The following is a 24498-nucleotide window of genomic DNA, read 5'->3' on the forward strand; positions in this document are numbered from 1 at the left end:
TAAATAGAAAATCAACTTCTAATTTTATGAGCTGCGGTTTTTCTATTCCCCTGACCCCAATCGTTCACATATAACCATATAAATTTTTAATCAATCATGCAATTGCGTTGCACATGCCTTATATGCAAAGCAATTAAAAATTTATTAACTACTAGGCGGGTTCAGCATGTAAATGCGCTTTAAAAAGTTGGCGAGACGGCAAAAATATTAATTCAATAATTGTATGTTTAAAACTGTATGGATGGGCTTTATTTATTGTAAGGACGTTTCAAAAATTCGTGTAACCTTTAACAAATCACATTGCTTACAAAAAAATACAAAAGAATGCACATCATAAGTCTAACTAATTGGCTTAACAAAATGAGTCTAAATGAATTGTTGAGTGTGAGAACAAATTGATTTAATTAACTAAATGGTTATGGCTGCATATATGTGGTAGTTAGCTCCTTTGAATTAGCCTCCTGACTAGTATAGTTGCTCTAATAAATTCGCTACGCATGCCAATAGATCGGTTAATTTTACGTTGCCTAATTTGACTTTTTGAAATTCTTTTTGCGAATATTCCCGGGACAACCGCCGGCGCTGAGGAGGTGCAATTTCCATCCTCCATCCTGTGGCAGGTGCACATCATCATGGCAGAGGGGACATCGGGCAGCTCCCGTTTTCAGTTCTGTGAGAGAAACAATATTCCATTTAATCTATGAATGGAACACAATTTTTCCTATCTTACCTCGACAATAGTCCTCCATCTGATGCAACTCATAGAGCTGCTTGTGCACCGATTCAGTGCAGCGGGTACAGACCACATAGCTCTCCTTGGCATCACATTCCGCTGTGGAATAAAAATAACAATTTTATTTAAATATTATACTGAGGTTCCTTGAACTCACTTGTCAGGTGGTAGTTGAGGGCGGCTACCTCCAGCACTTGGCTGCATTGTGGGCACTTGGACAAAAAGGGACAGGTCTTCCAGTAGTGTCGGTCCAACTGACTAGTGTCACTGCCAACACACGACCAATCGCAAAAGGGGCAACGTCTAAAAAAAAAGTTAGTATTAATAAAAGACTTAAAACTTGTAAATTCAAAACTATTATTAATAATTTTAGGAATATTTTAGTATTGAAAAGCAGGGGTAGTATTCTCAAGCGAGAAAAATAGAAACAAATCTGAAGTCCTCAAGAATATAATCAATCATTTAGAAGCACTATAATTTCCTGTAGAAAAAATAATATTTTACCTTTCAGTGAAAAAAAGTTTTTCAATATCTTTGGAGTATACAAAATAACCAAAGACCTTACAAAGTAATCTTATTGCTTTGCCCATAGATTTCTAATATTACTCTTGAACCTTTTTTACTACTCACATTTTGGGTGTGTTGTCCTCGGTGGACTCCGAGTTCGAAGCGGATCCTTTGCGTGAGTTCGACACCGACAGCATGGAGCGCTTCAGCTGCTCGTTGTACTGCTGCTTTCCATTGCAGCTCGCGTATCCATTACTGGAACTGGCCACTGGGCCCAGACCATGTCCACTCCGACTGTTCATCAGCCGAGAAGCATCCGAGCTGGTGGAGGCCTTATCCGCAGGGGGCGTGGCAGCATCCCCTGAGCTGTGACCGCCCCCGTACTTGTTGGTCTCCAGCAGCTCCTGCTTGCGATCCAGATCCAACTTGTCGAACTCGGTGAAGAGTTGGCGGTACAAGAGATTACGTCGCGTGATGTCGTCATCCGGAGGTAGTTGTTTGCGTACCAATCGGGGATTAACCTTGTAGACAAGCAGCAGGATCCGTTCGGCCACCTTACGAACAGGTTCCGCCGGGTGATGGATGCCGGAGCAGCCGCACTCGGACAATGCCCTGCAGGTGAGGCCACTGTGCTTGTCCGTGCTGATGCCCTGAGTGTGGACAAGCTGCTCCAACATCTGCAGTCGGCTCATGGCCAGACGCTGATGGGTTCCAGATCCAACGCTACGCGAAAGAGCCGGGGCAACCAGGTGCTGCTCCGCCACCTCAGGACAGGCGGCGATGCTGAGGATCGTGTGCTGGGCCAGGGTGTGCAGTCGAGCCGATGGATCGCCCGACTTGGCCAGTAGTTCGGGCAGCAGGCGGTCCACACAACGGGCCACCTCGTTGGGGGAAACGCGTCCGGGCACGTACTCCAGGAACAGCATCCGCACCGTCTCCGTGGCCTGGCCAAACACGGAGTAAACTGCGTCCCTTACCGCGCGATGGAGAAGCAGAGCTGCACTACGAGCCACTTTGTTGGGACTGGCGGCATGCTCATTGCCCGAAGCCTCCACCAGGTCATGCTCCTTTAGGAAGTTGCGCAGGCGCAGCAAGCCATCTTCTCGATCCTGAAACTGACGCGAGTAGAACTGCTCCACCTGGGTAATAAAAGGGATGGTTTATAAGAATATATATTTGATCTTTTGGGGAACTCACCAGCTCACTGCCGAAGACCAGGATGGGTAGGGCTGCCTGGCGACGCTCGCGGTCATTCAAACGCGAACGTCCCCGGTTCGGATCCGCTTCCAGAAGCGCGTTGCCTTGGCACTCCCTTAAAAATTCATTAGTATTTGAACTGTGAGCGGTTTTTCGTTTGTGGTATCGGAATGTCAACGATTACGGATGCGGTTACAATTCATAGGAGTAGAAAGTAAGTACAATTACTGGTAGATTACACAAAATAATATTTACAAAGTCCCCTGAAGAAAAATAATAGTCTTTTTGATTTAGCTATACTCAATCAAATATTCGAAAAATAAATTTTCTTAGTTGTTATTTATAAAGAAATTGTTATGTTTTCAAAGATATTTTTATTATCTAGAAAACAAATTGTATGGTGTGGCTTTATGTCTGAAATCGAACTATCTATTGTAAAACAAAAATGAATGAAATATCGAAATATTTATTCCTGTATTTCTGAGACTAAGCTTCAAAACTTCTTGTCACTAGAAAATATTTGAAATTTGAAAACAGTTGACGGTTAGTGTTGGTCTATCGATCGGCTACTAGTGTTGACAAACATTCAAACTAGTCTACGAATAACGAGTCTGCATGCAACAGCTGTTTAAACAAAACAAAGTAATTACTATTCCACAATTGTTTACCTATTTACTAGACAACCAGACAACGATTACGCCTCTCTCTACACTGGGTACTCACTGTCGCAGCGTGGGAATGGCCCGCTCTTCGTAATCCTCGTAGGAGTTGCGCGGCACGCTCTTGTTGCGCCTGCGCAGCGATCCCTGTCGACTGGACATGGGCGAACTGTGCCTGGAGGGCAGGCGTGGCGACTGGGGCAGCTCATCGTGGGACTTGCGCCAACCGCCCAACGTGGGAGTGGGCGTGGCCTGCAGGGAGGTGGGCGCCGGAATGGGAGCAGGAGCTGCCACCACATTGTCATTACCAGGCTGCGAGCCATCCGTGGAGGACTTGTCATCCAAACTGAGACTTGTCAGGCTCTTGGGACTGAATGTGGCCTCCGCCAGGGCCTGTGCCACATCCTGCAGACTAGGAGCTGCGGGCAGGCTGGGTTTCCCACCCGCATAGATCTCGCAACTCTGGTCATTGCTGCTCAAAGGCACACCCTGCGGTTCCAGGAGCTGATGTACCTGCAATTGTCGCAGCACTGCCGCCCGGTACATCTCGATCTGCTCCTTGCGCAGCCTCGCCGTAGTGAAGTCCTCCTGCTGGACGGCCTGCCGTTTGGCCAAAGCATAGCGTCCCAAACGCTCTCCGGCGCTCCTCAACGCCGTCATGCATAATTTCAGCTTGCGGGCATACTCGAATCTCTCGGCGTTAACGGCCAAAACCTTTCGCTGCTCCAGCTGCCGTATGGTCCGCACTATGGACTCCTCCACGTACATCGAGAACAGCAGGTCGTCGCAGATGGAGGCCAAAGCTAGCTCCCCGGTGGCGGTGTCCAGCGGTGGGGCCTCGCTGACCAGGTGTTCCTCGCCATTGCCATTATTTGGCCCTACATCCAGATCCTCGCCCAGGACATTCACTGCTAACAGGGAAATCTGACCCGTGTCATTGAAGTCGTTGCCCTGGACGCCAATGAGACGCAACTTAAGATGGGTACCCCGCCGGGGACACACGGTGACGCTCTGCAGCTCCCGGGACTTGTAGTTGGTGTTCGCATTGTCCGCCAGGGCAACGAAGCCCAGGAAGTCAAAATACTGCGAGGATGGAGTACTGGGCAGGGATTTGGGCGAGTAGTGTAGCCAAAGCTCGACTTTCTCAGCTGTGTAAAGGGGAAAACTTATTATTCGGGAGTCGTTAAGATCACAGTAGCTAGCTTGTTTGTTAGTTTCTACCTTTTTAGTCATTTTCTTTTTATGAAACTAAAGTAGTTGAGTATATAAAGTCAAAATGCTTTCGTTTGTTCTTGAAGACAAAACCTTTAATATATTTTTTTTTAATTTGTTATGCTCAGTTTGATTTGTTTAAGTAGCAATTGTGATTGAAAGTAGATTAACTTACGTATTAGATACTGGTGGGCCAACAGTTGGATGCGATAGATCTTGGCCGGCTGTTGAAAACGGAGGATTATGTCATGAGAGGTGAGGCTTGCGTCCGGAGCACTCCGCCATCCGTGAACAGTGGGTCCGTGATTGTTGAGCTCGCTGGCCGGAAAGTTCGCATCCTCGTCTGAAAGGCAAACGAAATGATCGAATCATCATTACTTGCATTGGCTTTAAATGTTTGTGGCCAGGTGTCAATAATTCTCTTAATCGTTCTCTTTTTCGCATACTCAGCTAAACATTTCCACATGATAGTGATAAGGGACTCTTTTCCGTTCTCTTTCTTAAATTAAGCTGAATAGCAACTGAGGTCATAATAAAAATATTATGCCAGATAACCTTTAAGCCTAAATTTGTGAATGTCGTGTAGAACAGTCTACAATATTTTAACAATATGTTGTGTTTTCTATCAAAATTGAAAACAAGGGACAGTAAATTTAAGCCATTAGGTTTAGCTCTAACTATTTTAACTGGTGCTATTGAATCGACCCCATCTGTACAACCATATCTCACTTGTTTTTCTCTCTTTCTCTCTATCTCCAGGTTCCACGTTCTCTGTTTTGTATTTAAGCGATGGCGAGCAACAAACTAGTTTAGTCGTCACTTCAGCCGGTCGTGGTATCTGATAGTACAATTGACTACGGTATCGTATAGTATAAATAACTGACTTAACAAGGAGAGAATAGATCGCAAAATGCCGGATGGTTACACAAAAGCCACAGCCTGGCTGCAAATCCAAAGCCTGCTGAATAGCATTAACCACATGCTGATCTTCCTGGTGGCCGCTTTCTTCTTTCTCCTGGCCCGCAGTCTGGAGTTTAAGGACACGGCCATGCATATGTTCATGACGGGCACTGGAGTAAGTACTATATAATCAATACTGTTAGATTAACCTGGATAACACGGACATGCAACGTCACTTGTTATCTTATCGATGTGCTGAATTTAAAAGGCTTTCCCTGCTCTCTACAGTTTCACGTCCTTATCGCCCAGGCCATGATGTCACACTCTAAAGTGAACCCGCTCACGCGTTGGCTTTCCCATCGCAACAAGTCGCGTTTCCACGCCATCCTGCAAATCGTGGGCGGCTCTATGGTCCTGCTGGGCTCCCTTGGCAAGTTTTCCAGCAAGGAGGTGCATTTTAACACCTGGCACGGCTGTGTTGGTGGGTATTTCCCATATAATTAAGTACCATTGAGGGGGGCAATCTAATCAAACTGACATTTTATAGGCGGTGCCGCTACCTTTGGCTGTGCGGCTAGCATTGTGGGTGGTTTTGTAAACTATTTCCAGCCCAAGTTCGCCCTGAAGGTGATGCCTCCATCGGAGATTCGTTTTCGCCATAACCTTTTCGGCTTGGTCACCTTCAGTCTGGGCATGGGTGCCATCTACCTGGGCTACTACTCCAAATTCTTCACCAAGTTTGTGGACAACGACTTCATTCCCGGCATGATGCTGATCACCGCGATGGTTTATGTCTTGACCATCATTGCGCCGGTTTCATCGCTCCTAACTAAACTGAAATACAGATCCAAGAAGAGGGCGGAGCAGGCCCAGTAAGCGATGCTGGGGAGGACGAGGCTGAGGCCAATGAGGCTAACCGGAAACTGTCAGGTCCTAGCATAGAAATAAAGAGCTTGGCGTCTGGCCAAATTGAAATCTCTGGCGGCCATACAAATTGCATATGCAGACGCAAAAAGAGCCGACAACCGGCAATCTGTCAATATTATAATGAAAGATGATGGTCATCGCGGTTGCAGTGGTTTTAGCCCGTGGTAAATTGGCCAAGACCAAGGCAAATTGATTCTCCAGCTGAGAATGTGGAAAAGTAAATATTGTCAATGGATTAGCAGCAAATAAAGGGGCAATGCCGTTTCTGCTTTTTTAAACCGCAACGTCCTGGCGCACTAGGCGTATGCGTGTTTTATCGATTTCTCAAGTGCAGTGGATTTTTAAGGGAATGAGAGGGGTAGTAAAACTTCTGCTTTCAGTCAAATCCAGTCTCTACTAAAAATATAATTAAAAACGCAAAGAAAACATAAAATGAGAAGAACAAATAAACAAACTTAGGAAAACAAATAAAAGTCTATTTGCTGTTAGGCGTTCGAAAATAACCAATGTTTGTTTACCTGAGGCGAAGACCACGTTAAAAGGTATTTTCTTGGCCATGTTGGGGACGTCAAATGCGCACCACTAAGCCCCAAACTTTGGACCACCCGCACATAAATCGCACAATTTCTTTAAGCGGTCCTTCGCGGACTAAACCTGCAGAAAGTTTAAGGGAATTCCTTCACAAAATCGGAGTTCGCGTTGCCAACTAGTGTTGCCAACTCATCGGGTCTTAACAGAGTACAAAGTTATCGATGTCATATCGATTGACTAACAGCTGCTTTATATTTTGCCTCTGACCAACACTGTTCTAATTCTAATTATTTACACGGTTCTGAGGAATAATTAGCCATGCCAACAAATGCCCATAAATACAGCATACTGCTGCCCACCTACAACGAAAAGGATAATTTGCCCATTATAATATGGCTAATTGTGAAATATATGAAGGCCAGGTGAGTAGCGGCTTCATTAGGTCGTTAAAACAGGCATTTAAAGTTCTTCCCTTGCAGCGGCCTGGAATACGAGGTGATTGTTATTGATGATGGCAGTCCGGATGGAACATTGGATGTGGCCAAGGACTTGCAGAAGATTTACGGCGAGGACAGGATTGTGCTGAGACCCCGCGGCTCCAAACTGGGCCTTGGGACGGCCTACATACATGGCATCAAACATGCCACCGGGGACTTTATTGTTATCATCGATGCGGATTTGAGTCATCATGTAAGCATTGATAACAGGAAGACGAGAGATAGTAGGTTAAAATTATGTGTTTATCCCGCTGCAGCCCAAGTTCATCCCGGAGTTCATCAAGCTGCAGCAGGAGGGAGACTACGACATTGTGTCCGGCACTAGGTACGCTGGAAATGGAGGTGTCTTTGGCTGGGACTTTAAGCGCAAGCTCATCTCGCGTGGCGCCAACTTTTTGTCCCAGGTTCTCCTCCGTCCGGATGCCAGTGATCTGACTGGGTCCTTCCGGCTCTACAAGAAGGATGTCCTGGAGAAGTGCATCGCGAGCTGCGTGTCCAAGGGCTATGTTTTCCAAATGGAGATGCTGGTCCGGGCCAGACAGCATGGCTACACCATCGCCGAGGTGCCCATCACCTTCGTGGACCGTATCTATGGCACCTCCAAACTCGGCGGCACCGAGATCATCCAGTTTGCCAAGAACCTGCTGTATCTGTTTGCAACCACATAAAGAACACCACAATCCACCATCAACTGAGTAGATTTTCAAATTTTTAATTTTCTTTGGATTTCTTTTGCTTTGTACATTTGGTAAGATTTGCTCAAAGAATTTTACATACATCTAATGAATTATGCATGAGAAATTTGTTTGCCATATTTATAATAATTCAGAGTTATGCTTTTCTTAAGCTTTCCCCTGGTAGGTTTCATTTATAATTTGAATAATGATAACTAGCGTTAATTGATTTAATTACTCAAGTCGAAAACTTTGTGCTGGTTGTCCGGATTGCCGTAGAGTGTGCCGCAGTCATCGTCCAGGGCGGCTCCCGATCCACCGCCGTAGTTCTTCAAAGCCAGGGTCAGCAGGGAGTTGCGATCTTTGAGAGCCAGCACCACAAAGGCACCGTTTGGCAGGATCTCACAGGTGCTGACCTGCGCCGGCGGCTTGAACACGGCCAGGGACTTGGCTACAGCAGGAAACGAACAGGCATTACTATGCTGATTAAGGTGAAACCTTTGGAACATACCTGAATTCAACTCCCACATGCGGACGGCAGAGTCACGCCCTTCCTTGTCGTAGGAGAGCAACACCTTGCCCAGCGGATCTAACTTCAAGAACGTCACCGGAGCATTGTGACCGATCAGGGTGCTCTTGCAGTTGCCCGTGACCAGGTCCCAGATCAGGATTTTGGCATCCTCAAGGCCAGCGATGACGCAGGCGTTCACCTGGGAGATGGCCAGGGAGACTGTGTTGCAGGTGGGCTTCCACTTCTTGAACAAAGTGCCGCTCTGCAGGTCGTATACCACAATGAAATTGGGCGTCGTGGGCTCGTTCAGCTCCTTGGCCACCACGCAAACGTAGGAGCCCTCGTGGGTGATCGCCGAAAGCGAGGTGATGAAGTCGTGATGCGGGATTCGGAGGTCGTAGAGCAGCTTGCGCTGCGAAAGGTGCCAGACGAGCAGGGGGAAAGGCTTCTGGGTCTCATCGCCGCACACTAAGATCCTGGAAACCAAACGAGGATTAAGAAACTATTTTAATGTATTATTTCAACAAATTACCGCCCGTCTCCAGAGACCAAAAGGGAATTGAGAAAGCGGTCCTCGCCCGCCTTGAAGGTGGTTACACAGTCGCCCGACTCCAGATTCATCAGGTTCACATACATCCGGTTTCGGGACAGGCAAACCAAGTGGTTTTGATCGTGCAGACCGAAATACGGCATCTTTTGGTTCATCACTCCCTTAAGAGTAACCTTGAATCACAAGAAATATCATATTACTAGACATGTTCCCAGACTTATGGTATTCATTTTAAGCCCGACTCACCTTGAACTTTCCCTCGTCCAGATTGATGACCCGGATCTCGCGGCGACAAAGGACAGCCGCCTCATAGTTGCCCACAGGACACATCGCCGTTGGTTGCTGGATGCCCTGCAGTTCACGGATACGGCAGCAGTTCTTCACATCCCAGATGCAAATCTCAGCTCGCTCGGTGCACATGGAGGCCACATAGCAGCCGGGCTGGGGCAGATTCATCAGGACATCGTAACCCTTGACGGGCATCGAGGTTGGAGCATCGTCCTCCTTATCCTCCGGCTTATCCTGTTCCTGATTGCCATTCTCCGCATCCAGATCCGCGTTCAGGATCTCCAGAAAGGCGAACTCCAGCTCGTTGGTGTACTCCCACCAGGAGCGTATCTTTTCGTCGTCCTTGAGCTCTGGCGCCTCCCGGAAGCGAGTCTTCAGGTAGTACTTCATCAGCGTGTAGAACTGCTGGCCATCGTAGCTCAGCTCGTGGAGATACTGCTCGAGGAATTGCTTAAGGAAGTTGATGTGCACATAGCCGCTGGGGCTATTTTCGCCGTCGGATTTGGCCAGCCACTCCGCCTGCAGGATGTCATGAAGCAGGTGCTCCGGTCCCGTGGCGTGCACCTTGTTGGCGATCCACTGCAGATCCGTAAAGTAAAAGCAGTTGAAGAGTATGTCGATCTTGTGCGGCGCCGGATTGTCCTCAATCACGGCACAGAAGTGATGATAAGGCAGTTTTAAGTACTTTTGGTAATTGTAGCTGCCAAGGAGAACAGATTATCAATTTGATTACTTGTAAAAGGAATACAACTCACGTGTTGGCACCCTGGCTACCCTTGAACTCGCTGTCCTGCCGGTCGAAGTAGTCCCGCAGCGCTTCATGTACCAGCCACTGCTTCTGCGCATACCTCGCCAGGACCGCTCGTCCAAAGCTCCTGTCCGCTATCCTAATATTCTTAAGACCTAACAGCATTGGTCCCATCAGCCAGCAGAACTTGGACCAGACCTTAAAGGCGACCTGCGCCTCCAGCTGGGTCATTTTCTGGAACACGCCCAGGCAGTCGCTCTCGCGGATGCCCCACGGCGACAGCCGGACGATCAGCAGCAGCAATTCCACCTGATCGGCGGCAAACTTGGACTCGAGGACCTGCAAAATACGGCCGGAGATCTCTCCGATCTCACCAATCGGCTGGGCCACATGTCCGAGCCAGGCGAGCCACCACAAGGACTTGGCGTGGTACGGTGTCTTGCCGTGCAGCATCTTCCACTCGTCGGGCAGTTTTAGTGCCCCATTGGCCGCGTAGAAGTCACCGCCACCGGAACTGAGAATGTCGTGCCACTGGCGCTCCGTGAATTGTCGCAGCCGCAGGAAGCACCTCTGTGGTATGCCCAATTGCGCCAGCGCGGCGAGCATATCAAAGGAGTCGTTTCCAGCCTCCGTACCGTCCAAGTCCTCGCCCTCATCCTCGCTGATGGTGAGGATCAGTTTGGCACTGCCCAGCTGCTGTGGTAGCCAATCGAGCAGTTCATCCCGCTGCAGTTCGTCCACACCGTCGATGATCAGCACAAAGAAGCGCTGTTGGCGCTCCAGGATCTCGTGAATCACACGAGCATAAGCCTCTAGTTTCTAATTTGGAAGGAAGTCCAATACATAATTATATCCTTCTCAATGTGAATAAAGACTAAATTCCTTACGTGTGGCACTTGGCATTGATGACCTGTCTCCAGGACGGACATCTGGTTGGCCATTGAACCCAGCAGTGAGGTGAGATCCGAGGAGCGGGCACTGAGATTGGCATATCTACAGGGGTAATTATATAAATAATGAAATTGTTAGAAATGCAGTAATGATGGGTTATCCTTTAAGATTCCTTTTGGAAACATACACACCTCAGTATGAGCTGAGCCTCCGGCTTCCAGCGGTGCACGTTCTCCATGATCTTGGAGACCAGGACGCTCTTGCCGCTACCCCGGGCGCCGGATACGACCAGCGGTTGGGCGGTGCTGTCCCGGATGTAGCGCTTCACGTCGTTCATGATGTCGAAGTTGGCCGAGTTCTGGGCGAGTAGCTTCGAGTAGTGGCCCACCAGGCGGAGTTCCTCGAGCAGCACCCGGTCCACGCCCAGCGTGTTGTAGGGAATGCTGCTCTTCTGCTGATGCTCCTCGAAGATCCCGGCCAGCACCTTGTCCAGCAGGTTTTCGATCACAGCCGAAAGCTCCTCATCCAGAATGCTCATTGTGGGCAGCAGCCGGATGAGGTTCTTCTCGCTCAACTGGTTCTTGAGACCGGAGTAAACATGACTAATCCTTCGCTGCACCTCCTGCTCCAGCTGGCTGGCATTCTCCGACAGTCGCGTCATCTGGCTGCCCGTCTGGATCCAGATGCAGCGCTTGGCCAGCTCCTGACTAATCAGCACCGTGTTGTTTATCTCCTGCTCCACCACGGTGGTCAGATACGAGTCCTTGACGTCGTCGGAGAACAGGCGCAACAGGACAGCCAGCAGCTCATTAAGTTCCACGTTCGCCTGGCTGGAGTACGGATCCACCTGTTGGGCATGGAGGCGGTGGCACATCGGCTGGTACGAATTGTCAATGGTGTACCATTTCTCCAGGAGCAGGCGCTCTGCCTCACTGGCGGTGCCCAGCACCGAGGTGAAGTCCTGGCTCTCGATGGTCAGCGGCAGCATTGGAGTGCCCAGGGTGGCGCCCAGGAAGAGGACTGGCACCACATATGCTCCGGCCGAGTGACGCGTAATTTCGCTCAGGCAGTTGGCCGCCTCCTCGTGACCGCCTTGTGCCTCCAGCGGTGTCTGGGTCCAGCGTTTCACCTCCTGCAGGCGCGAGAAATCCTTCCGGGCATTGCCATTGCCCGGCTCCGTTTCCGGCTCGCTGTCGTGAACATCGGCGATTATGAAGTCGAAGCCACGGCTTTGGCACTTGCTCTTGAAGTGTTTGTACAGGCTGTGGACGACGCGCTTGTGCTTCTTGTACTCGGTGCTGTTGTCGGCCAGGATATAGACCACGATTTTTTTGTCCCGCTCAATCTTCCGGCCAGGCGGCGGCTTGCCCTGCAGCACGCTCAGGTTCCCGGCTCCTGGATTGGCATTGGCAACGTCACTGGGCGCCTGCGCCCCCTGTGGTGTGGTGATATTTGAATCTGCCGGAGAGGCAAATAATGTATAAGATGGGGAACCAAAACCTTACTTAAACTAAAGAATATATTTTATACTCTAATATACAATGATATTTAAGATAAGGAACTTAAACCTTACTTAAATTAATCATTATATTTTATATTATGATATACAATGAAATTTAAGATGAAACTGAAGAATTTGGGAACTTAAATGTTAGAAAATTAAGGATCAATACCCCTAAATGAATTTATTCTACCATTCCGATTATTCTTACGTTTAAGAATAGTCATAATATGTAATATAAGCGGTAAAAGAGAAATCTTGGTCTACAGATGTTTAAACTATATCATCTGTATGTATTTTTTGTACCCTTACCGGCTGCGCCTGTCTTGCCCGGAACCGTTGGAGGCTGTTGCTTCTGGGTCTGGTTTCCATTGGCTTCTGGCAGTGGAGTCACCTCCGGCAGCGCCTCCACGGCCGCCAAAGGAGCACGCTTCTCGTCGCCAGCAGTCGAGTCGGTGGAGATCAGGTTGTCCTTCTGTTCCGCCTCCTGGTATGGAGGGGAGCTGCAATCAGAACCAAAATCAGTTTTAATGAGGACTCTTCGAAATGAGAAAACCACACTTACTCGTCTGACTTTTCGGAGGCACTATCCTTGTCCTTCTTCTTCTTCTGGCCGGAACTGCACACGTTGCCCATTGCGATCGGTTGATTCCCTACTCTTTAAATTACAATTGACTATTGATGTCCTGCAATGGATGATAAGAAATGGTTGTCTATTACTGACTCTAATAAAATAATTTAATTAAAACTATTCAGAAAACAAAAAAGCACGATACCATCCAAAACTGTCTATATCAATTAAGGATCAAGGATATACAAAAATGTATTTTAGTATAGTTCAAATAGTATCAAGGGCAAGGAAATATATTTAAACTTTTAATTTCTGTAAATATTGTATTTTTTAAGAAAGGCTAATCTACTTAATTTGAGAGTTTCACAGATGTTTTACCCCTATCAGTCAGGAAGCTCTTGAGAACACAGATTTATAAACGCTTTGAATCCTTTTTCTATGTCATACAACACTTAATTATTTCGAATCGTAGTAAAAAATAGTTGATGAACTCCCATTTATAATAGCTCGATTATAATAAGAAAGTATCCATAAAATGTTACCATCTTACTAAGTTTCAAGTATTCGTTTGGTAACTTGCAGAAAAAAATTGTTTTAGTGGGAACTTCACAGCTGTTTCAGGGTATCCCATGCCCATATCGATTAAGAAACACTTAAGGGGTTAGATTTCAAAAGTATTGTCCTTTTCATCAAGATGTTTCCTTTTTAATGGTGAAGAGCTCATTATATATTTTATAATTGTTCCGTAATAGTGGTCGTAAATAGTTGATGAACTGACAGATATAATTTTTTCCACAACAGGTCAATGACAAAAACAAAATGCTTGGGGCACACCGAGCACATCCTGTGCGAGGAGCGAGCGAGAAGGAGCCATTTGGGGGTTGGAAAGAGAGGGGGCTAGATGAGAGAAAAGCTTTTCTCTGAAGAACCGAACGCATGCTCTCTGCGGGAACTTTTTATAGAGATTTTCTGCGTTGAATTGGCATTGGCGTTAATCAAGTGGTCGAGTGAACTGGCCCAAGTGGGTGGTGCTGGGCGGTGGGCGGTGGGTGATGGGTGGTGGGTGGTGGGTTCTGGTGGGTCTGGGTCTGGGTCTCGTCTCGGATTTATTGCGGGCAATGCGCTTGGCTGGATTTTTGTGTACACGCTTGAAAATTGTTGACGCGCGAGCCCCTCTTTGCCCATCGTTTGGATACCACCTATGTGCATATGTATGTTTGGGATGCTAAAGCACTTTCCCCTGGTTAAGTATTTATTGGATATCAAAATATTTTCGATCATTCAACGAAAATATACACAGCATTTGTCTTTCGCGACCGATTTAAAATTCTTTTGTGGGGGTAGGGGAGTGGGGAAAAAGACGCTAAAAATAAATCCCCCCCTTATATACACAGAATATATGTTTTTTTTTGAATCTGTTAGTTCGACATTTTGTCGCAGCGGAATTTCGAAATGGTTCAATATCAATTAATTTGTCAAAGATGCCGTGAAGTGGATCCGAATCTGAATCCGAATCCCGAGTCCCGTGTATTTTCGCTCGCATTCGCTTTTCACATCACAGATGCGATGCCCATTTGCAGCGCGCACTCATTCGGTGTGTATGCATCGTTTAGTTGGTTATTTGATTTATTTTAATATACAAATTTCAGTTCTGTCCTGTACTGTGTTCTGTCACTTACTTTTCTTTACGCGCTTTTCACATGCGCCCCCCGGAAAAGCCGCCGCACCCCGACGACCCCGTCGCAATCTGGCGAACCAACCGAGCACCACCGAGTCTAAAACATTTTCCACCCACTGCACTTGCACTTTGCTCAATTAATTGCCTAATCAAAATGTTTGTTACACACACGCCGCGAAGACATTTCGTCTGAAAAGTGTATCTTTCGAGTGCGTTTTTCCTTTTTTCCGCTCGGTTCTCTAACTTTTTTCTGTTTCTTTTCTTTTTTTTTGGATGGCAGTGCGCGCCTCGGCTAGTTTTTCCTTATCCCGCCGATGTGCGTAGTCGTAGTGCTGGGCGCTCTGAATTTTCACTGTTTCTGAAACCGTTGGAAAATCGGTCGCCAGCGAGTGCGTATTGCGGAAAGCTCCGAAGCTTTTCCGACCTCCGCTCTCTCGAAGCTCTCGACGAGGGCTGCAATTCCATTCAAAGTGGCCACTAAAGACCTTCGGGCGAATTACCGTTAGGCAGTACAGTGGAACGGTGATCTCAAAGGACCAATATCCTTGGTAATAAAGCTTAAGTTCGGACCATAGATATAACTCATAAAAAAAGATATATATGTATATTTGAAAAATTAATTTAAACGAAGGTACATATGTTTAAAAGCATAAAAGAATGCACTGTTTGAAATATAGAGATCCTTAAGTTAATATAAATGAAAAATTGCATAACTTACTATTTGTACTAATTTAGTTTCATGGGCATATATTAGGGCATCCTTAGCTCTAGATATTGTTTGAATAATCAGAACAAACTCAGATTTTTAATAAAATGTTTAGATATTTTTTGTGTTTTAAATATTACAGTTACGATCTTCATTTCACACCTAAAACTGTGTAATTTAAAAATTATATTGATAAATATCTATATATTTTTATTTTTAAAATTTATTTTTGAAGAGATATATTCCATTTTTAATATTAAAATTTATTATAAACGCAAGGCTTATAAACAGGTATTTCTTATATGAACATTAATGTAAAACAAAATTAACTTGGTTATGATAATAATATTAAAGGCAATACCTTACTCCCCAATAAGTATGCTAATATTTTGAAAATATTTTTGCACTTTCCCGGATTTCCCTTCTGACCCTTACCGTTTTCGTTTCCCGTTAACGGGACCAACCACCGTCGAGAGCTGTCAAATTGGCTGCTTCTCGCTTGATCTGTCAAAAGGCCAGAGCCAAAAAGGGGAGAAAGCAGCTGGCGTGGCTGCATTTCGTTTCTTTGCCTCGAAGTGACAAGTAACGAGGCGCCGAAGTTGTTGAAAAAGTTACCGAGAAATTGGCAAAAAGCAGAGGAATTATACAAATCATTCCATTTAAAATGCTATAAAGCCAAAGCCGATTCGGCAAAAGAAGAAAAATCAAAAAGAAGAACCTTGCAAGGAACAGAATCACAATGAATCGTCTGCTGCTGCAGTGTCTAGTGACCACCATTCTGGTCTACAAAGGTCAATAAGTAAACCCCAAAACAGAGAGTACAACCAGAACTTTTAATATGATTAAATAAACCTATACAGGGGATATGGGTTTCAAAAATTTTTGGCAATTCTCGAAATTGCCAAGAAGAAAAATGTATATGCTGCAGGATTATATAAGCTGTTGTCCAATGCGCAGACTCCCAAAGAGTCTGGGACCGAGGCATCAAACATCTGGACCAGGCATCGGGGGAAATAGGTCAATGTTTTTGTCCGCACGCGAGGCGAAGCAAAACAAACGCGAATACGGGAAACCAAAACAGAAGCCTCGATAAGGGGTGGAATTTGTATTATTTGTGTATTATTTGTGGGGTGCACATGGGGTTTCCATTTCCCAGATGACTGACAGCTGGTGTGACTTGTGTTCTTGCAGTGATTTCGGTGCCAACCAGCACGATGAGCACCAGCATCCAGACGACCTCGGAGATTCCGCAGCAGGATGACGATGACGACGACTGGGAGGAGGATGACGACTCCCTGGAATCGGATGACGATGGACGGGTCTACAAAAATCCCCGCAACTCGCCCTCCACAGAGTGTCCCCGGGATGAGGAGCAGGCCACTCTGCTTGGCCAGAAGTGCTTGAGGAAGTGCTCCTCCGACGAGGACTGCAAGAGCAAGAAGAAGAAGTGCTTGTGCGATGGGGTCTGCGGCAACTCCTGCATTAAACCAGGTGGGTCTAGGGTTTTAAAGTTTCCTAACTCTTCTTCCAAAAAATAATCTTGTAACTTAAGTGTTATAATGATAGGAATAGCATGAAAATGCTAAAAAACTTATAACTCATCTGAAATTCAAGCATTACAATTGTTTAGATATGTTTATAGATCAAAACAATATCCATTTGAATTTTATAAAAATTCTTATAGTTAAAAATACTGAGTCTATGTAGGTGTTCTCATGTCTAGAGAAGTATAAAAAGATAACTGAAAGATAACTAAAATAAATGATTTTTTTTGTTTCTTTTAAAATCATGAGATATATTTTTTTCCAGATCGCGAATGCCCTGAGCTCGCACAGCCCAGTTTGGGTCAGGTCACAGTTGCGGGACGTCACTTTGGAGCCCGTGCATCCTACGCCTGTCCCCATGGATACCATGTGGTGGGTCTGCAGAGTCGTCTTTGCCAGGCGGATGGCAATTGGGCCGGAGCTGAGCCGGCTTGCAAGCAGAACAGTAAGTGAAATGAATTAAAAATTTAATAAAATAAATCCTTTAATCCTTGGAAATCCCCTAGTTTACTGCCTGAAGCCACCGCAGATAGAGCATGCACGAAATTCGGCGCTGCCGGAACAGGAAACCTTTGACCTGGACTCCACGGTGCAGTATCATTGTCACACCGGCTATGTGACCAATGGATTTCCCCGGGCCAAGTGTCTGGCCATCGATAACCTGGCCAGTTGGTATGGGCCGGATATTCAGTGCGAACGTGAGTGATTTGTCTGTCTATAAGGGGCATCCTATTAGAATTATACAATATTAACGATTTCAGCTCGATCCTGTGGCCAGCCACCAGATCCGGCTTATGGATGGCATGCCGGCGAGTGTTATACCTATGGATGCAAGATCACCTACAATTGCGGAACCGGATACGAGCTGGTGGGCAAACATGAGCGATATTGCCAGTCGGATGGATCCTGGACGCCCAAGGAGCTGCCCACCTGTGTCTGTGAGTATTGCGAAATAGCCTGTAGAGCTTGTAACCGACCTCTGACCTTTAAAGCGGATAGCGCAAATGTAACCACCACCCAAGCGTCGTTGTCCTAGGCGAGACGACCCTTTGAGTTTCGTTTCCGACTCCTTGGAGCTGGCAATGGCACAGATCCCCAATACCAATACCAATATCCGTATCCAAAAAAACTATGTATTAAGCGTACTATGTACTTTGGTCAGGGTTCGGGTCCTCCAGTCGGAGTTCTCCGATCCTGTTAACCACACACATTCTCTCTCTATCTCTGATTTGATCTAGCGTTACAAAAAACAGATTGTTCAAAAATTTATGCAATACCTTGTTGTTGTTGTTGGCCTATTAATGTTGAATTGAATGAATAAATAAAAGTTACCGCAAATCTTGAGCAAAAACAAAAAAAATATTTCAAAAAAAGAAAAAATTTAATCAAATCGAAACCGAAACGAAGTTGTTTTATTTGGTGGATCGATCGCTAGCAGCTTTCAAAGATTTGTGGTAGCTTTTAGCTTTTCCATAACCCCTTCCTCCTTCGATTGCTAATCCGCTTCTCCCGCTTCCCGCACAGTGGTCACCTCGGTGGTGTGCCCCACTCCGGAGAATCCTAAGAACGGCAAGGCCACCTACACCACCCTGGCCTACAACTCGGTGGTCAGCTACGAGTGCCGCTACGGATACACCCTGATGGGCGAGAGTTCCAGTCGCTGCGGAGCGGATCGAAAGTGGAGCGGCCTGTTGCCCACCTGCAAGGGTGAGTTAGCCCTTTCTTAGCCCATGGGATACAAATTCTCTCTGCCGTCGACCACTACTTCAGATATGTATAGGTATATGGACCCAAGGGGTTTTCTTAAGCCAAGATTGTCACAGATATCGCAAGCTAACATTTTTATCTAAAATTAGTTTGGTGTTCAAATGTTCTAAAGGAAAAAGAAGATATTTAAACATCTGCAGAGTTATATAAAAAATTTGACTAAGAAAAGAATAATTTTATATAAAAAAAATTATTAAAAATTATTATAATTTATAAAAACATAATATTAAACTATTTATTTATTTAAATTATTATTTTTTTATAATATTTATATTCTCAATAGATGTATGTAAGAAATTTTTAGTAGTATAGACAATCATTCCTATGATGACTATACTTGAACTAATGGTATCCTAACCCACTTCAACAGAGATCAACTGCGGCCATCCCGGAGTCCTTTACAACGGCTGGATCGAGAACATCGAAGCGGGCACCGGACTGGGGGCCAGCATAATTTTCCGCTGCCAGCCGGAGATGATGATCAATGGCCTGGGCTCGAGCGTTTGCCAGATCGATGGAAGATGGCGTAACGCCCTGCCCGAGTGCTTGGCGCCCTGTGTGGTGCCCACCATCTCCCAGGGCAATGTCTACCCGATTGAAATAACCACGGATGAGAACGGGACAACGATTATCCATCCGCCGACGACCACGACACAGTCTCCAATTCAAACGCAGAGCATCGGCATTGGGGGAGTGGAGAAGGTGAAGCATGGAACGGCACTGGAGGTCAAGTGTGATGAGAACTATGAGTTTCCCGTCTCCCTGCTCAGTCCGCCCACGTGCAACAATGGCACCTGGAGCATCATTCCACGCTGTGTGCCCGCCAGGTGCAAGAGTATGCCGAGGCCACCCAAACATGGAATGGTGATGGCTCCCAAAACGGAGCACGGCATGAAGGCTCGTTTCAAGTGCAAGGATGGCTTCAAACTGGTCAGTCCCGAGGGTAAGGATGTGACGGATCCGCATGACTATGTGCTCACCTGCTCCTTTGGCAACTGGACCGGAGAGACGCCCAAGTGCGACGAGGTCTTCTGCTCCTTTCCAGGCTACATTCCCAACGGGAAGGTCCTGCTCGTTGGTAACATGGGGCTCTACGACTACCGGCCGTATGTGAAAAAGATCGTGAACAACAAACAGATCATGTACGATTGCGACAAGGGTTATGTCTTGGAGGTAAAAAATGGCATCCTTATAAAGCATATGATGGTGAATGGCTTTTGATAGGTTGGTCCACCGGGTGCCACGTGTGTGGGTGGCAAGTGGCGTCCATTGGATCTGCCGCAGTGTCTCCTGGGACAGCATCCTCGTCTTCGATGGAATCGCCGCAGACGTCGCTCCCTTGAGATCCGCCAGCTGAGATCCATGTATCTCCTGCGACGTCAGCGAGATCTTCAAAGACAGCTTATCGATAATGAGAACTATATCAAAGCAGGTAGGTTAATAGGTCCCAAGTCTTATATATTATATTTAGATACCATACCTTCTAGTTGCCAATACTGCCCAACCAACGGTCCACCGGGTGAAGCGCAATGCTAGTCCTCATCCGAATCCGCAGCCCTATCCCTCGGATGCCGCACTGGCCTTCTCCAAGTACTACCAAAAGATCAAGGAGCGATATCAGCGATATGTTCGGAAGATGCTGGGTCATGACCGGATCTACCAGAAGCTTCACACCCAGGATCCAGTTGGAAGGGTGGGCAACAACCTCAATGCCCACCACGATGGTGGGCAGGTGATGATGCGGGGCAAGTCCAACTTTAGAGAATTCGAGAATGGAAACAATTACCTGGGAGGCGGGGTAGGTACAGGAGTCGTTGCGCTGCCCAACATCAACCAGGCATCGCGTAATCAGGTGGCCCACATAAACCGCACTCCCAAAGAGGAGCTGCTATCCAACGGCTCACCGCCGGTGGCATCGCGCAGCTTCCACGTAAATGCCACCAGATCCTACATGGACCAATTGAAATCTCAGATAGTGCGACGAAGGCGCAAGAGGAGCTCCAGCATTGGACAGTCACCACCTCCTTCGGGGGCCACTCTTCCGGATGCGGAAGTGGACATTAGCGATGGAGGAGAGGCCGGAAAGGGAGGCGGTGGCAAGCGGTTGCGAGGACCCTGCGAAGATCTCGACTGGGACTCCTTTGGCAACGTGACCACATTGCGTCCGGGTAAGGTTCCTGGCCGAAATGCCGTAGGCATCATGCTGCACCTGGAGTGCAACGCCGGATTCAAGCTAAACATCAAGGGTGACAATGTCACTGCACGCTGCATCCGTGGAATCTGGAAGCCGGAGACGCCCAAGTGTCTGTCCGCTCCCTGTTTGGTGCCCGCCGTGGAACACGGACAATACTACAAGGTGGAGCCCCACACGAAGCAGCTTAGCGATAAGCCCTCGCTTACCCCGCTTTCCACCTACGAGGAGATCCAGTCGAACGAGTTCATCACCCTGGAGTGCGAAGATGGGTTCAACATTCAGGTGGGAAACAGAGCTATGAAGCAGTAAATTAAAAGTTGTCTAATACAATTAATTTACATATTTCATATTTTTTAATGACATGATTATACCCTAAAACATATTTTGAATTTTAGAAATCCGTCGTTTACGGGAAACTTTTTTATATTTTTTTGAAAAATTGTAATTTTTGTAAATTTATTTGACTTGATTTTATTAATTGAACAGGGAAAAGTAAAAACAAAAGAAAAAAAGATAAAAGAAAAAAAAAATTATAACAAAATGTGTTTAAATATTTTTTACTGAGAGTTACATCATTAAGTTCCTTTCTTAAAATTCTAGGGCTCGGCTCAGCTGCGTTGCGCCCACGGATCCTGGTCGGTAAACGCCTTTTCCGAATGCACATCGGTACCATGCACGCTGCCCAATATACCAGGAGTCATCTACGACGTAAGGATCCCTCATATACAGCTCAACCACAACTAAAACTTATTCCTATTTCCCAGGGAGGCTATCGGGCAGGATTAACAATTGGCCATGGAAGTAGCGTAAGTGTTCGCTGTGAGCTCTCCACCAACGCCAATCCAATAGAGATGTCCTGCCATAAGGGCATCCTCACACCACCCAGTATTCCTTGCGAGTCGGGATTGAGGAAGTCTCGTCAGGAACTGGAGCATGCCACGCCCACTCCGCATCCCAAAATGGAGCACAACGAACTGGACAACGATCATGATCACCATGACAATAGCACCGATGAGCACGACGACATGAAGATGTGTGGTCCTCCCATGCTTACAGATGGCGCCCTGGTCTACAAGTTAGTTAATGCCTTCTTATATCTTGTGCCTTTATATGTCCTTTAATCACTGAAGGAATGCCGAGCATCCAGAGCTTGATGGCGCCTACGAGAGCGGCACAGAGATCTTCTTCAACTGCATCCCAAATGCGGCCGGGGATCGGCAGACATGGCGCATCATCTGCGACAATGGACTGTGGATAGGACGATCGTACAACTGTGGTGAGTTATAGCAGCTCAATCATAATTAAAATTTTTCAAATGTTTTAATATAAATATTTATTTTTTAAGAAAACGGAACGTGTGTGTTCAGAAACAATGAAGCTAATGTGGTTAGTTTTTACAATGACCTGGAGATCCGTGAGGACGTTGTGGACTTTCCTCCAGGAGCCACAATCATATCTAGGTAAGCTGTGGACAAGAATTTTGTTATTATTTCAAATATTACATATATTTGCCCCATCTCAGATGTATGGACATTGGAAAATTTTCGATGACGGGTAGTCATGAGAGGACCTGCATTCACTCGGAATGGACCAACACCAAGCCCGTGTGCTCCGGCCTAAACCAAGAGAACGACTATGCAAGTAGGTATCTGCCATTCCCATTTAGGATAAGGTAACCTAAACTATTCTGAACTGCAGTGGAGAAGGCTCCAACCATCCTGTTCCGACACCAAAACGGACCCATCGCCCAGAGCAACGATGGCAAGCTGATCGTTTATCCCGGAACCACTCTGCACATGGAGTGCCTGTGGATGCGACGCTTTGGAAATCCGAAGTGGAACGTCAGTCATACGCACAAGTGGGTATCGGGTTGGGTATACTATATAGGCTGTATAAAATTTTACATTTTTATTTTACTGACTATTTAATTGCAATTGCAGATAAGGGTATGTTAAACAAATTTTTTTGAAACTATTTTTTTAAATTTTGAATGAACATGGTATTGCGTTTTTCATTCATGAATTCTGAATAGGTTTTTGGTAATAAGGGGCTAATTGATTTAAAAAACAATATATGCTTTACAAGATTTTAAGTTAAAAGGGTTAAGATATGAAGAGGGAGTAAAAGCGTATTTCTAATTTCTTGAGATATTAACTAATTGATACTAGAAAAGATGTCTGAGCTCATAAATACTTAGGATATTGTTTAGAAAAACATCCAATTACCACATCTAACGAATCGCCGTGCATTGCAGGAACTACACGGAGGGCTGGGTGACCGAAGCGGACGAGGGTCGCGACTCGACTTTGGAGTACCGTCTGAGCATCGTGAACGCGGCCAGCGACGACTCCGGGTTCTACTCCTGCATGACACCCGCTCGTCATGAGCACGCCGTGGAGGTGGTGGTGCGAGCGATCAACTGCCCGGAGATTCCGATGCGACGTGGCCTGATCGTGAACACAAACGATACCAAGCTGAGCACGCGGGCGCTGCTGTCCTGCGCGAATGGGAACTCCTTGATTGGCGCCTCGGAGCTGTTCTGCCTGCCGAGTGGCAATTGGAGCGCACCGCTGCCGGTTTGCGAGAGCGTCGAGTGCGGCGACATCCCGCTGGGGATGGGCAGCAACGCCAGCTCGCCGCGCGTCTCTGTGCTGTCGCGTGAGGTGGGCGGCCGGGCGGCCTTCTCGTGCTCCTCCGGCTACGGGCTGCGCGGCCCATCGGAGGCCATCTGCAATCCCACGGGCGAGTGGTCGGCGCCGCTGCCCACCTGCGTCGAGGTGCAGGTATGTACCAGGCACTGTGCTCTCTCACAATTTACTTATTGACAGCCGTTGTCCGTTTTTTGTTTGCAGTGCGACAATCCCGGAGCGCCGCAAAATGGTTACGCCCAGGGCTCGGCTCCTTATCGTGCCGGCGATGTGGTCCAGTTCAATTGCAACCCGGAGTACATGATGCAGGGCCAGCCGATCATTGCCTGCCAGGACAATGGGCGTTGGTCGGGCGGCCTGCCCAAGTGCGTGCAGGCTTGCTCCTATCCGGGCACCGTCATCAGCGGCCGGATGTCCTCTGTCAAGTTCTATTACGCCATCGGCGAGAGCATCACCTTCACCTGCGATGCCGGATTGGATCTGCGCGGCTCCAAGGTTCTCAAGTGCCTCAAGAACGGCAAATGGTCCAGTGCCATTCCCACGTGCGTGACCAACGATGGTCCAGCCGGTGGTGGTGGAGGAGGAGGAGGGGGATCCGGATCCGTTGGCTCCAACAAGCACCTGTCCACCAGCATGGGCTAGAGGAACAGGAGCCCTATCGGACATCGAACGACCGCAAGGATATGCGTTGCACCAGAGTGATACTAATACATATTACCTACTAACTAATGCACATTCCAGGCGCACAGTCAAGCGTTTACTAACTAATAGCGACATTATTGCGATTCAATTGTAACTGTAACGTAATTGTAACGTAACTGTAGCCCTGTACTGTATCGCACGGCCATCATTTTACTATTAATAAATGTTCGTCGAATAGAAAGATCCTTTTGGATGCTCTTACTTGGAATTTAGAAATAGTTTTTACAGAAAGCCTTTAATTCAATTGAGAGATTTATTCAATTTTGAATCAATAATGATTTAAAATCTATAAAATCTTTTACTTAACCGTTAGTTAATATTACAAACTTAGTCGACTGACTGTTATGTAAATAAATTTAAAT

The 24498-nt window shown here is 46.7% G+C and overlaps 4 protein-coding genes across 8 annotated transcripts; 2 read left to right on the forward strand and 2 right to left on the reverse strand.

Annotated features, from left to right (window-relative positions):
• Positions 1 to 226: 226 nt before the first annotated feature.
• Positions 227 to 6838, reverse strand: LOC108016851 (centrosomal protein of 104 kDa). Of its 2 annotated transcripts, none has more exons than XM_017083723.4 (8): positions 6654 to 6838; positions 4484 to 4651; positions 3161 to 4244; positions 2438 to 2552; positions 1364 to 2379; positions 891 to 1036; positions 731 to 832; positions 227 to 670 (listed from the first exon to the last, which is right to left on the reverse strand). In XM_017083723.4, exons 1-8 carry the CDS (start codon positions 6691 to 6693, stop codon positions 528 to 530), a joined length of 2814 nt encoding a protein of 937 aa, XP_016939212.3. In that variant the 5' UTR covers positions 6694 to 6838; the 3' UTR covers positions 227 to 527. The 2 variants fall into 2 exon arrangements, with proteins under 2 accessions (XP_016939212.3, XP_016939203.3); XM_017083714.4 differs by having other exon boundaries at positions 2438 to 2576.
• Positions 6839 to 6927: 89 nt separating this feature from the next.
• Dpm1 (Dolichyl-phosphate mannosyltransferase subunit 1) lies at positions 6928 to 7967 on the forward strand. The gene is made up of 3 exons (XM_017083736.4): positions 6928 to 7088; positions 7146 to 7356; positions 7421 to 7967. Exons 1-3 carry the CDS (start codon positions 6985 to 6987, stop codon positions 7829 to 7831), a joined length of 726 nt encoding a protein of 241 aa, XP_016939225.2. The 5' UTR covers positions 6928 to 6984; the 3' UTR covers positions 7832 to 7967.
• On the reverse strand, positions 7860 to 14911 carry LOC108016843 (uncharacterized). 2 transcript variants are annotated; one of them, XM_017083692.4, is made up of 10 exons: positions 14577 to 14911; positions 12892 to 13012; positions 12633 to 12829; positions 11017 to 12283; positions 10822 to 10927; positions 9942 to 10753; positions 9145 to 9886; positions 8881 to 9071; positions 8349 to 8824; positions 7860 to 8288 (listed from the first exon to the last, which is right to left on the reverse strand). In XM_017083692.4, the coding sequence occupies exons 2-10, from the start codon at positions 12960 to 12962 to the stop codon at positions 8068 to 8070; spliced, it is 4083 nt and encodes a 1360-aa protein (XP_016939181.3). In that variant the 5' UTR covers positions 12963 to 13012; positions 14577 to 14911; the 3' UTR covers positions 7860 to 8067. The 2 variants fall into 2 exon arrangements, with proteins under 2 accessions (XP_016939181.3, XP_016939192.3); XM_017083703.4 differs by having other exon boundaries at positions 12639 to 12829; positions 14577 to 14910.
• A 27-nt stretch (positions 14912 to 14938) lies between these two features.
• Positions 14939 to 24324, forward strand: Hasp (Hig-anchoring scaffold protein). 3 transcript variants are annotated; one of them, XM_070995811.1, is made up of 17 exons: positions 14939 to 15123; positions 16473 to 16772; positions 17091 to 17270; positions 17332 to 17523; positions 17587 to 17763; positions 18350 to 18532; positions 18963 to 19765; positions 19817 to 20024; positions 20080 to 21068; positions 21387 to 21494; positions 21551 to 21861; positions 21917 to 22062; positions 22132 to 22246; positions 22309 to 22427; positions 22485 to 22644; positions 23041 to 23569; positions 23639 to 24324. In XM_070995811.1, exons 2-17 carry the CDS (start codon positions 16496 to 16498, stop codon positions 24074 to 24076), a joined length of 4935 nt encoding a protein of 1644 aa, XP_070851912.1. In that variant the 5' UTR covers positions 14939 to 15123; positions 16473 to 16495; the 3' UTR covers positions 24077 to 24324. The 3 variants fall into 3 exon arrangements, with proteins under 3 accessions (XP_070851912.1, XP_036675270.3, XP_016944904.1); XM_036819375.3 differs by lacking the exon at positions 14939 to 15123 and adding an exon at positions 15832 to 16072; XM_017089415.4 differs by lacking the exons at positions 14939 to 15123; positions 18350 to 18532; positions 18963 to 19765; ... (8 more) ...; positions 23041 to 23569; positions 23639 to 24324 and adding exons at positions 15912 to 16072; positions 17818 to 18227.
• Positions 24325 to 24498: the final 174 nt, after the last annotated feature.

This window comes from Drosophila suzukii, chromosome 2L (assembly GCF_043229965.1).
Source record: "Drosophila suzukii chromosome 2L, CBGP_Dsuzu_IsoJpt1.0, whole genome shotgun sequence".
Lineage (NCBI taxonomy): Eukaryota > Metazoa > Arthropoda > Insecta > Diptera > Drosophilidae > Drosophila > Drosophila suzukii.

Bases quoted from the DNA above. Each gene is read 5' to 3' on its own strand.
- LOC108016851 (XM_017083714.4), bottom strand. From the start codon at position 6,693: ATGGCCAAGAAAATACCTTTTAACGTGGTCTTCGCCTCAG. The intron at 4,652-6,653 runs GTAAACAAACAT...TTTGCCTTTCAG, and splicing joins TAACGTGGTCTTCGCCTCAG to ACGAGGATGCGAACTTTCCG. The intron at 833-890 runs GTGAGTTCAAGG...TTTATTCCACAG, and splicing joins CCTCAACTACCACCTGACAA to CGGAATGTGATGCCAAGGAG.
- Dpm1 (XM_017083736.4), top strand. From the start codon at position 6,985: ATGCCAACAAATGCCCATAAATACAGCATACTGCTGCCCACCTACAAC. The intron at 7,089-7,145 runs GTGAGTAGCGGC...CTTCCCTTGCAG, and splicing joins GTGAAATATATGAAGGCCAG to CGGCCTGGAATACGAGGTGA. The intron at 7,357-7,420 runs GTAAGCATTGAT...ATCCCGCTGCAG, and splicing joins ATGCGGATTTGAGTCATCAT to CCCAAGTTCATCCCGGAGTT.
- LOC108016843 (XM_017083692.4), bottom strand. From the start codon at position 12,962: ATGGGCAACGTGTGCAGTTCCGGCCAGAAGAAGAAGAAGGACAAGGAT. The intron at 10,928-11,016 runs GTGTGTATGTTT...TTACCCCTGTAG, and splicing joins GAGGCTCAGCTCATACTGAG to ATATGCCAATCTCAGTGCCC. The intron at 8,289-8,348 runs GTATGTTCCAAA...TTCCTGCTGTAG, and splicing joins CATGTGGGAGTTGAATTCAG to CCAAGTCCCTGGCCGTGTTC.
- Hasp (XM_036819375.3), top strand. From the start codon at position 16,021: ATGAATCGTCTGCTGCTGCAGTGTCTAGTGACCACCATTCTGGTCTAC. The intron at 20,025-20,079 runs GTAGGTTAATAG...CATACCTTCTAG, and splicing joins TGAGAACTATATCAAAGCAG to TTGCCAATACTGCCCAACCA. The intron at 23,570-23,638 runs GTATGTACCAGG...TTTTGTTTGCAG, and splicing joins CCACCTGCGTCGAGGTGCAG to TGCGACAATCCCGGAGCGCC.